Source organism: Thermobia domestica, chromosome 16, assembly GCF_964235325.1.
Source record: "Thermobia domestica chromosome 16, izTheDome1.hap1.1, whole genome shotgun sequence".
NCBI classification, from domain to species: Eukaryota; Metazoa; Arthropoda; class Insecta; order Zygentoma; family Lepismatidae; genus Thermobia; species Thermobia domestica.
The window spans coordinates 113855881-113868376 of record NC_137469.1 but is presented as its reverse complement, the minus strand read 5'-3'; the positions used below and the strand labels follow the sequence as shown (position 1 = coordinate 113868376).

The window sequence follows — 12496 nt, the reverse complement described above, 5'->3', positions numbered from 1 at the left end:
AAACACCACCAATATGGATTCCGTAACTCCATAATCAAGGACTACTACGAGTTTGGAAACAAAAGTTGGCAACAACGAACTACAGTTGGAATCCATATTGGTGATGTTTAGAAGACGTGAAGTAGAGTCGAGATTGATAAGAGAACACAATACTGCTGTACAGGTCTAAAAGATAGAAATAAAAGCTGCAATAGGTTATAAGTATGTAGGAGTGTACTATGCACAAATCAATTTCGGAATGGTCAAGTGTTTGGATTATACTGTACCTAAAAATACGTTACCACTTTCAAAATGGCACCTGACACACAAGCAAGAGCATACAACAAACATTGAGCTTTATTTATCCTCGTTAAAGGATACGCGTGCATTTATCCTAAATATCGGACGTTTATTCTGCTTTAAGGAACAGCAATAGTTGAGTAGTTTAATTATATCTTTATATATTAATGAAAGGCGGAAACAACCGGATTTTTAATACACCAAATCCTCTGTAGGTGCAATTTTTTAATGATATACAAAGAGTGCAAAAGCGGATGACTGGATCGGGTTCGAATCTCAGTCCAGTTATTCGCTTTTTCACTCTTTGTATATCATATCTTATTCTTGTTTATGTATCTTAATAGCGATGCACTGCTGGATTTTTTATTTTTATTTTACTTGTGTTCTTTTGCTTTTACTTTTTAGAGGTTCTTTTAACTTTCTGAAAAAGAACCGAGAAAACTTCCTTTACACGGTTTACAAATATTCCGTTCGCCCTATTATTCATCCAGTTTATCTGTTTGTCAATTTTTTACTTATATTTTCATATTTCTTCTTCTTTTGAATTCTTATATTTCTTTAAATTTTTAAAATTATTATTACAAGATGGTTCACATATGACCTGACTGATTTCTTCTCACCAAAATCTTTATTGGAACGAGAAAGTACAATACGTCACCCTTCAATGTACTGCTCTCTAGAGTCAATACATTTCTGCCAACGTTCTGGAAACATTTACATGACCTTTTTATACACGTTTTTAGGTTGGCTGTGAACTCACCCCCAAACAATGACGATGAAGGCATCGTTATCCACAAACTGCATGCCTTTCAAGTGGAATTTAAATCTTTCAAACAGGTAGATTATCACCTGAGGCCAAATCGGTACTGTAAGGAGAGTTTTGGCAAAAGGTCTCATTTCAAACTGTCGACGATCTCCCTGCTTTGTTCTTGTCTGTTAAAGTGCGTTGAATCCACCGAGCATACTGTCGCCATAGTAATTATTATTATTATTATTATTATTATTTCTAAACTACGAACACTGATTAAAAGCATGAACACACATTCTTTGAGAGTGATGCACCTACTCTCATGAATAACCGCATTGACACAATCAATATTTCTCGGGGTGACACATGTTCGCGGTCAACGATTATGCGATTGATTTTCCACATTCTCTCGTTCCTCTTTGAAACACCTACACCACTCAAACACACGGCTCATAGAGAGACCCTTCGCCATACTTTGTTAGGAGTCTCCGTCAAAATTGAGATAATTGTACGTTTCATTGAGCGAGAAGTTTGATCGCAATGCAATGTTCCATGCTTTAAAGCACCTATTGTTCCCTCACCACTTTCGCGACTGCCGGACACAACTGAGCAAGTTCTAATCTGCACAGTAGGTAGATGTAGTCACCCAAGGACACACAGCGCTGTGCACAGGTAGTGGTTTGTAGCAGTAAGAGTTCCGGCCACGTTTGAACCCTCTTGTATTTATTAACTATTGTTTTGTAATTTTAAGTTTTCAATTCTTTGTTCCTATATTGCAGTTTTCTTCTCTTCACTGATTATTCTTCCGTCCTCCTCCACTCCTACCAACCTATCTGTACTTCCAGCCTGTAAACATTATCACGTGACTATGCATCCCAATATGGCACACACCTAGACGTTTCACTGCATTTTCTCTGCCCTCAATGTATCCTTTTCCCTTTCTCTCTACTTATTCCCCTGCTGTCTGATGAAACGTTTTAGCGACAAAGTTTGTACTTTCTTTTAGCAGTGTTCCAATTATATTTGTTTATTATTTCCTTGTAGCTGCCATAACTCAGAGTACGTGCGTTTGTACATTCGACTTACTGTAAATTGACCATCAAAGATATCATACCACTTGACAGTGACCATTAGCTATATATATATATATATAATATCTGCTATTTTTGTTACATACAGTATATTATAAAGCATACCTTTACTTTTGGTCACTGCTGCTGCTGCTGAGTTTTTCGTCAAACTCTGTATATCCAACGCCTGCTGAACTTGATCATTGATCTTTTGTTTTGCTGACTCCAACACTTCGATAACAATACTGTGCAAGGATCCTAAATTGTAAAATACCTGCAATGCTGTTCCTACCTGAAAGGTAAGCAAATAACAGATATTTTCTTACGTAGACGTTTTAGAGCATAGTTTTTTTGATTGTTCTATCTGTAACTACCAACATGTCTAAGAGCTATTATAACGCCGTATTGGACGGAAAATAAAGACCTTCGGTATCATTTGAATTCGAGCTTTTACAACATTTCGTCATATTGTATTCGTTTAGAATGATATTGATTTCTTATTCTGACGTCTCGCTTCTCACACTATGTATATATACTACCTTCCTACATGACACTTAGCTCTTGTGGAACACAGATTGTTAACCAAATATTACGTATAGTGAAATTAAAATATATTTTCCCCTAAATCACCTTAGAATTTTAAGAGAGCAAATGAGATTTGTATTATCTTTATTCTTTCCTTCTTGAACTTTAAACGTATGATTAGTTTGGGATAAAATTATGGATTTTATTTCTAAGCTTTGGAGGTATTTTGTTTGTTTAATAGGATGTTCATCTTATATATATCCATACTATTAGAATAGTATTGTATTTCTAGAGCTACAAATACCTATCTACTAATGTAGACAGAGGATAGCCATCTAATCTGTCACAAGTGATGAGAAGATTCTGCAGCATTCTTTTAGGTAAGTGCATCCAACCTTCCCACTTCCCTAGACATTTTTATTTCTTTTGAGTATTGATGACAAAAAGGTACAAGGAAAACCTCAAAGATTGGTGTATAACGCATATAGCTTAATTCGCCTTTAAGGAAAAGTTTACAAAACAGCAGTCAGACCTGCCATATTATACGGAGTGGAATGTTGGACAGCGAAGAAGAGAGAGAATCAGAAGTTGCATGTTGCTTGCAGTACATGTGTGGAGTGACGCGGACGGACAGAATTAAGAATGCAGTGATCCGAGGAACATTAAAGTTGAGACCAGATGTAGAAAAACTTCAAAAGAAAGCAGGCTGACATGGCAGTTTGGGCATGTACGAAGAAGACCTTTTGGAATATGTAGCTCACCGAGTGGATGCTATAGAACTGAACGGGAAGCTAGCGCAAGGCCGGCCAGAGAAGTGGTGAGATTGTGTGAAGAACGATCTGCTGCAGTGAGGTGTCATAATGGATACGATAGAAGATAGAAACAAGTGGAAAGGCTTACTCCAGCTAACTAGAAAAAGGCTTAGAAGAAGAACAAGAGGTTCAGCGCAAGCTGAGAGTTGAGGAGGACAGACATTTGTGCCCTTATAACTCAAAGTAAGTTATTCCATCCGAAATTTATATTTCCATGGACAATACTCATAAATAATTCTTGGAAAGAGGTATGAGCTAAAGGTCGATTTCAAGTATTCAATACTAATAAATGATATCCGTGTAAAACTCAACTGCAAAATTGTTTTGGGAGAAGTGCTGGAACGAGGTAATGTTGTACCCCTAATTTTTCAAGTTAATGCATCCAGTGACATCAATAATCCTTAGTACCACATAAGATTCATTATTTTTTGAAACTTAAAAGTCGTACACAATTATAATTTACATTATTAATAAAATATCGCGATGTGGGCGTTTAGCAAAGTGTACCGTCAGTTAAAAAAGGATGGAAGACGTTGCTATACAGAATAAATGAATAAATACTTATCTTATTGGTTATCTTCCTTTCTTTCATTCCGCAATTCAAATTCAAGTCTACTGTTACATTTATAAATTAAACAACTAACTACTTTCCCAAGATCAAGCGAAATCATTATTTACTAATACCCATACATGCACGCAACATTTCTTGATTATTTAAAGATACTAATTATTAACTTCATGGTGAGAAATATTACTATTCCCTCCCTTTTTTTTTTTTTTTTTTTTTTTTTTGTAACATTCGCACTTTTTCCCGTCAACCTCTCTACACAGACTCTCCTTGACCACTCTGCACTCTCAGTTTATTCATCATCATACTAAGGTCAAAACTTGACAGACTATTTACTATAACATTCTTCACAGACTACTCATCATTACACTACTCTTCTCCAAGACAGTTTATTTACATTCACACTGAGTTCGAAACTGACTATACGGTGAATAGTCTGTGAGAATATTATAATGATTCGAACTTAGTATGAATGGGAATAAACTATGTTGGAGGAAAACAGTGTAATGGTCTTGAGAAAGTAGTCATTGGTTCAATTTATAGAACACCAAATTCTAACTTAATTATAATACGAAACTTGTGAATGGTTGTGTGTAAATGAAGTGTGTAGCTTACGTAACTATCCAAAGTTGTTAGGATATAGAACAGCACCTCTAACTGAAATAAAATGGGAACTGTCACTCTGGAAATCATTTATGCTTACTACCAACAGTAACAACATATGTAGCCCAGCTGTAAAACTTTTGTTTCTTCCGGAATCGAAAGTGATTTTCTGTGACCGACAGCAGTGACACCATGCGGAACAACTTTTCTTGGTCACATTGGACTCGACATCACCTTCAATACTTAGTCGATCGATATAGTATTATGAATGAAGATTAAAGGGCCCGGAAAAAAAAAAAGCTTTTCTGAAGAAAGGAATGAAACGAAGTTTTGATCTTACGGCTTTTGTCTCAACTTGAATGAAGCACTACAGTAACTCAACCTTTATATTCCCAGTGTAACTCAAAAAAGCATTCTGCAGAAAAAAAAATGTGAGAAGTTCAATAATCAAGACAATTGATCACTCGATAGAAAAGAAAAAGTGAAAATCGCTGGACGCAATGGGTGTCATAGTTCAAACAAATTGTTTGTAGATGTGTACTAGAGTAATGTTCTACGACACAAATATTTTAGTGTAAATTTAATAGTATTAGCGTAACTATTCCCAAATTGTAGTAGTTAGAATTATTGGTACAAAATTATTATTTAGAATTTACGCATAAACTAAAATATTAGTTAAAGCTTACGTTTTTTTTTTTTTTTTTTTTTTGTTTTGTTTATTAAAGAAACCTTTTATGTAAGAGGATACGCGGGGCAAGTATATATGTCCATATACACCATTTATTAAGGCCGTTAAAATTCAAACGAGAGAAGATTAAAAAACAATATTCCCAAGTTTCCTATTTCAAATATATTGATGATATAAAGATAAAAAATACATTCTATATACTGTAAAGTTCTGCTGAAGCAGGTAGAAGGTAGAGCAATTACACATGGGAATCGTTTTATCAACTACCAATTTTATTACAAAATTTCCAGTATAACACAGTATGATACTGTGGTCGTGGTTGGTTGTGACTCCTTTTATTAAAATAATGCAGTGACTTCAATCTAATACGATTATGCTTCTCTCTGTCTTTCTCTCCCTCTTTATCCCAGCTAGTCACAACAACTCATCCACAACACGCTCAGCCTAACCTCTACCGCAGCCGGGAAGCGACAGATTTTAGACATGAGCGCCGTAAGCTAATGTAAGCAAATGTATAACACAAAAAAATAACAATTAAATATTTTTAATTTTTAATTAAAACTAACCAAGAAAAAGAAAAAAAAAAACACATGCAAGTACAAATATTAAATATATATGTATGAAACTGTAACTTTTAAGATTTACGTGCATGCACGAATCAACATTGTGTTCATCGCTTATTATATAAATTCAAAAAAAATTGTACCAATAAAAATGGCTATGTCGACAATCACTACGTAGTATTCTTTTATAGTTACCACAAATTTGTCCATAGAGTTGACGTCTCTCCTCAGCAATATAATTGAATGCAACGGCACAGTCTACAGGATTGTTCATTCAGCGAGGGCCCCGAAGGAGGCTAAATCTTCCAACTGTCTCCAAGCAACGTACCAATGCATTGTCCGTGTAGAAAACTGGCTGTTATTAAATGTTGTACACAAACTGAAACAATTATTCCATCGTATTGTTCTGCCCACAAAGTATCGTAATGGAAAAATAAATTTCAGTGCATACAATCGCTTAGATACACACTTTTAAAATAGTACACCCAAACTGCACTTCTGGGTGTCGTGCTGCCATGGGTCCGTCAAACTTGGATTCGAATACACGAATTGTGAAACTTCACTAACTAAACGCTGCTGATAAGCAAGCAAACTCAATTCAATATTCAAGTAGACTCTTTTAATTCTCAAATTGATATCTTGTCTTTAAATACCCAACCCAAGCAATGGGGAGTTCACTTAACACAAAATTATATAATGAAATTTGGGACAGCGCGGACGCCAAAGGTCCGGCTCCGATTCACACAAGCACGAGAATAATCTTGTTTGTCCAACGGGCTTCTACATACAGTAAAGCGTGAGCGAAAGGTAAGAGTCCCGAAAGTTCGGATTCAAGGGGCAGACACAAAGAATGCGAAAAGCCTCCCTGTTCCTTAACCATATATGGACACAGGATTGGAGCTAAACGCACCCACACATATATAGGCATACCAAACTTATGAGAGAGGGCTTCGAGATCTTTCTTTCATATACGAGGCTTGGTCAATTAAATTCAAAATTAACACCGTCTTTCCCATTTTGATTTAAATGCAATAGCTAGGCTTGCGGGGTCGGTGACAATACAATTTCACTAAAATAAATATAAAATTTATCTAATGATTAGGTTGAGTAGGTATCCCAAAACCAGATGACCAAGGAAAGGATTCCTCACAAAGCTCCGCTGCAAGCTATGTGAGGTGGGGAAGGATTTTCAATGCTCCACTGTAACCAAAGATAGAAACAGAGTTCCACTGCAAACTAAATAGGAAAAGGAGACCCACGAAGCCCCACTGGAAAAAAATGAAATCTTTGAGTTTTACGTCCAACGATTATGCCGGTTAGGCTAAAGGAGACGATGATGATGAGAAATGGATGAAATTGTGGAATGAAGAAAGTGGGAGGAAACGGGAAAACCCCGAGAAAACCCATGAGCACGGTGTTTGTCCACCACAAAGTCCACACGGCGCGAACTGGGATTGAACCAGAGACCCCAAGCACTGGAGATGAAAGCTCTACCACTGAACCACCGCGCCCCCAAGCCCCACTGGAGGCTGGGTGCTTTTGTGATAAGGATATCTCAAAGCTCCGCTGCAAGCTTACAACGATAATGTATATTTTTGTATGTATTACCTAAGTATTGTTAATATTTACGGGCAAAAGTGCTATTTTAAAGGCACAAGCAATTAAGAAGAAGAAAAAAAATATAAAGAAATAATTTAAATATTTGTATCATATCGAGTTATTTTCTTAATTTCGTTGTTATGACAATTTCTTTATCTGTTTGATCTCGTTGTTATGGTAACTAAGAAAGATAAGAAGAACGAAGAGCCATCTTGTATAGACTGAATGTATAATATTGTAATGTGACAAATATCATATATATTGGAAGTGAATATATATATTCAAAATTGCATAACTGTGTTATGTGATTCATGATAATCTCGTGAACTGTATAAATAATACATTTCGAATTAAGGAATGTAACGTAACGAAATTAAATAACGTTACAAGCTAAGTGGAAAAGGAAGGCCTTAAGAGCTCCACTGCAAGCTAATGAAGGGGACTTGACCAGCCAAGGACTGACTGATACCCGTAGCTGCTCCGGTGTAGCGGTGGCGCTGATGTTCCTCCTCCGTCACGTGATGTGTGGTGTTGATGGTCTGTCGTCTGCATCTCGTAGTGGCTTGTAGTGAATGCACGTGGTATTTTTGTAAATATGAGCACATGATTATGTTTACAAATGGTACCATGTGCGGGATATTATAATACTATGAACTTTTACTATCGTTAAACTATTATCATACCCAAAATTGCAGTTTATAGCTTTAATTTTATAAACAGAACTTATATTAGATTCTAATAGTATATCAGAAGCTCACAATAAAGTGTTTCTCGAACGGAAAACGAGATGTAAGTGAAATCCTATACTATAACAAATATTGGTTTGTGTCTATTTCTTGGTTCATGATACCTTTTTCCTTGTCTGCGGTGCGCACCGCGACCCGCACAACACATATGACAATATTGCAAGGATCCCCACATCACAACAGATGCACGTGCCAGCTGAACACGTGCTAATGATTAAAAACAACCTAGCAGACAACAGGCCAACACGGAAGACACCGAGGAACACCGAAAGCAGACGGACCTCATGGAAGGACCCGAGGAGGACAAATAAAAGGAGGACCACCGAGGGACCCAGCGTCAGTCGATCAACTGGTCGCCTAACCTTTATCTTCCTATAACGCTGTGGACTAGGAGCACCTCTTCCTTACCCTATGTCGCACTGGACTAGCGATCCATCTTAAACTTATAATCCAAGTCTAACCTACAACCTGCCAAAGTGTTCTGGAAACTGCCATGAGTGGAAGAGGCACCCGGCAAAACATTTAGTATTCCTTCACTTGGTCATTGAGGAAGAAACATTGAATTAGAGACACTTGTATTTATTATATTATATTTTGTAATAAAACTTGGTGAAGGGGAAAAGACACCCGGTCTATCATTTGACTCTACCAAACATTACAATATGTATAACTTTCAAGAATTTGATGAGGTGGCTAGGTAATCAACATGATCCGTGTAATAGATTACATAACTTGTGCTTCTCGGCTACCAAAGAAACGCCAGTTCGACAGAACTGGATTAACCCATCTGGAGGCCCGGGGCTAGAAAAAATATGTGACCCCTGCTGACTTCACTTGATACATTTTTCTGAAAGTACAGTACGAAAGCTAAGGAAAAATGTTCCATATTTTTGGTTATATATTATTTTATGATGATGATTGTATCTTCATGATTCTTTTTAGTTAGCCAGTTGAGATTTTGATCAGAGTGGAGGCCCGGGGCTATAGCCCCCCTTAATCTGGCCCTGTTCGAACACCAATAAAGATAGCAGCCCCAGACTGAAATAGACTCATAAGTAATGAAAGCTCTTGGCGCTTCTTTAACTGTAGAATTCACTACAGGAGAAAGTAAGTGATACTTGAATAAGTGAAAAAAGCGAATTTTTCGTCCCTTTCAAAAAAAAAAAAAAAAAAATCTAATTATGAAGTAAACACTGTGTACAACTATATTTTATTAATTTTATATACTTACTTTTCAAATACGCTTCGTAGTATATAGACTAATTTTGGATCGATAAGAAATTAGATAATTTCTCATTTGCATTGCTTTTGAGATTCAATAGTATGAAATATTACATGCTATGTATGGTGTTTCTATGCAATGAACACTGAAAACGATTCTCAACTGTCTTTCGGTGTACCTATGATAGTTGAAAACCTACCTGAGTTTGATTTTGAGTTTCTAGACCTTGAGTCATCATTAATTTTGCTTGTCTCTCAACTTCCGTTCGATGAACTCGGGCCATTCGCTGGTCCTCTTCTATAACTTCCAGCCCAGTCAGATCAACATCTTGCGAAAGCTGATCTACAATGAGAGAAAAAGAGGAAAAAAAAAAACCGGCTCAAGCTATGTAAATTCACTGCAGAAAATTTTAATTGGGCATATATATAGCACAGGTAAGATATAAATATATTGTGAACAGAAAGTACAATGTAATTTACCTGTATACGCCGCTGGAGACACAAGCCTTGAGTCTCTTATTGTTAAATTATTATCGCTCCAAAGCCAGTATCTGACTTAAAAACAAAAGTTATTGATTGGAATTAAATAGAGACAAGTTCAGTGATTCGAGAGAGAGAAAACATTTCAGAATATTGCTAAGAAATTGAATTTTCTATTTATTCTTGGTTAAGTGAATCCTTTACCCTCTTGAGCGCTGCCAGCTCTATTGTTTTTTCACTAAAATGATCAGATATTATATGACACTAGCAGCGTTCACCCCGCTTCGCTGCGGTCACCCCGGAACGCAATAAACTTTGTTACTTAGATAATTTTTACTTTTTCGCTTTCAAGTGATATGATAAAAACCATAGAAGATTGCAGTAAATGTTAACATTATATCGCCTGTCATTTATGTTAACCCGCCCCGCTTCGCTGCGGTCACCCCGGAACGCAATAAACGTTGTTACTTAGATAATTTTTACTTTTTCGCTTTCAAGTGATATGATAAAAACCATAGTAGATTGCAGTAAATGTTAACATTATATCGCCTGTCATTTATGTTAACCCGCCGAGTGACACGGTCATGCGGGTTGCATATAAATACGATTATTTTTACCTATGATGAACTAACAAAGGATTTGTACGTTATGGACACTTGAATGGTCAATTATCTCAAGACACTGGTAATTAAAAATTAAAGTGATATGATAAAAACCATCTAGGGTCCAAATCCTAATAACCCCCCAAAAATGAAAGAAATTGGTTCAGCCGTATTAGCGTGATGAGGGAACAAAGGATTTGTGCGTTCTCTTTTATATATAAGATATGCCACATATTTCAGTCAAAATTTCTTTCCTCTTTGGAAGTCTGTTATGTGGTCAAACAAGTTGGAAAGTTAAGTTACCAACTTAGTATTGGCGAATAGTTACTGAGTATATGGATAGTTATATACCCCCCCCCCCAAAAAAAAAATAGTTAATTTGATTTACTTGTGGTGAAGTATTGTTATGATAGAGACATAGGATTTGATATGAGCGATGATAAGGGTATCAAAACATGTGATAATTGAGTACTAACAGAATTTGTACAAATGTAAATACGGTAAATAATTAAGATGAATGATATGGAAATTACTGCTGATTACATATGGCTAAGATGTTAGGCTGCAGTTATAGTTTATAAAAATACCACAAAAGAAGGTAATTATTTGAACAGTAACATATTATAATTTAGCAGATACTGGATAGTATATTTGCGTTCATAAAATAGCTGTTTCATCTCTTTTAACAAGACACCGTGTTCAACCACTAAGACAAGAATTCAGATACCGTAAATTTCTTTGAAGGCTCTTATCTGAATATTTTGCGAACATTTAACACGCATCACTTTTCAGACTAATCGCTAGGGCCAGTTTTCAAATAGTAATACACATTGTCTCCAACGGGAAATTAGCTATTTCAACCAATGAGCGCTTCCTTCAGAATTGCGGTACTGGGGTGCTGTTTCCCTGAACCATTCCCTCAACCATCGATCACTATCCGTAGTTCAATGGATTGCGGTTCAGACTCGTAGAATGTCCGTCATTAAGAACAATTAAGTCGAGCTGATTACTTTGAACCCATTCCCGCGTTATCCCTGCCCTTGTGGGCCGGTGCAGAAATGTACAGTCCGCTGAAAGCTTTAATGTTGGACATCAAAGCGATATCGGATCACGAATAACTTTAGACTATATTTCGATATATTTCTGAACAAGCTTTCACTCCTTTTCTACAAAACTGCAAGTTTTTGAAACCTTTTTATTTTGAAACCTGAGACGAAAATGTGAAATATGTTAATAGGATATGGTGGTAGACGGGGTAAGGAAACTTATGAGTACACGGCAAACCTTGAATACAAATTCGCAACTTTAAATGAGAAGAGAGCACGTAGGATATCAAGTAACACCGGCATATCTAAGACATCTCTGACAAAGGAATAGAATATAGAAATCATCCTAATATTCGAGAAACGCAGTTCCAGAGATATTATATAGGGCTACAACATACAGCACCCAGACATCTAGTATCAAACAAAAAGGTCGCGTACGTGATCGCCTAATTCCGAGAAACTGACACTATGGAAGATAGGGCACGAAGTGGGCGACCAAAGACTACCACTAATGAGGAGATGGCGACGACGGTTCTAGCATCGTTTATGAACAGTCTCCAACGCACTACTTACCGTCTCTCACTGTAAAATGGTATCTGCTGTCTTCCATTATCCGAATATCACATACCAAGCGCTGGCACCTTTATAAGCTGCACATGCAACATAAACAATAAGGTTTGATGAGTAGAGTTCTGTACGTAACACGAAATTCATCTTTCATTTACACGTGGCATACTGTTCGGCGATGAGGCCTTGTGTTTGAACAGGGAGGTGAATCGGCATAACTGTCAATACTGATGTGACAGTTATTCGAACTGGGTTGATCCAAATCAGAAACATAGTCCTGCAAAAAGCAATGAAGTGGTATGCGAATGGGACACCCATATCATTGGTCCATTTTTCATCGATAGTACTTTAATGTTACAAGACTACCTGTAGCTCCTGC

At 36.7% G+C, this 12496-nt stretch overlaps 1 protein-coding gene across 1 annotated transcript in view; it reads right to left on the bottom strand.

Annotated features, from left to right (window-relative positions):
• Positions 1-12496, bottom strand: part of fws (Conserved oligomeric Golgi complex subunit 5 four way stop) — a 79629-nt gene that overhangs the window by 42683 nt on the left and 24450 nt on the right. Inside the window, exons 5-6 of the mRNA XM_081742991.1 lie at positions 9623-9765; positions 2224-2389 (exon numbers count right to left, since the gene is read on the bottom strand). Coding sequence (XP_081599117.1) covers positions 2224-2389; positions 9623-9765 — 309 coding nt within the window. The remainder of the gene's footprint in view (positions 1-2223; positions 2390-9622; positions 9766-12496) is intronic.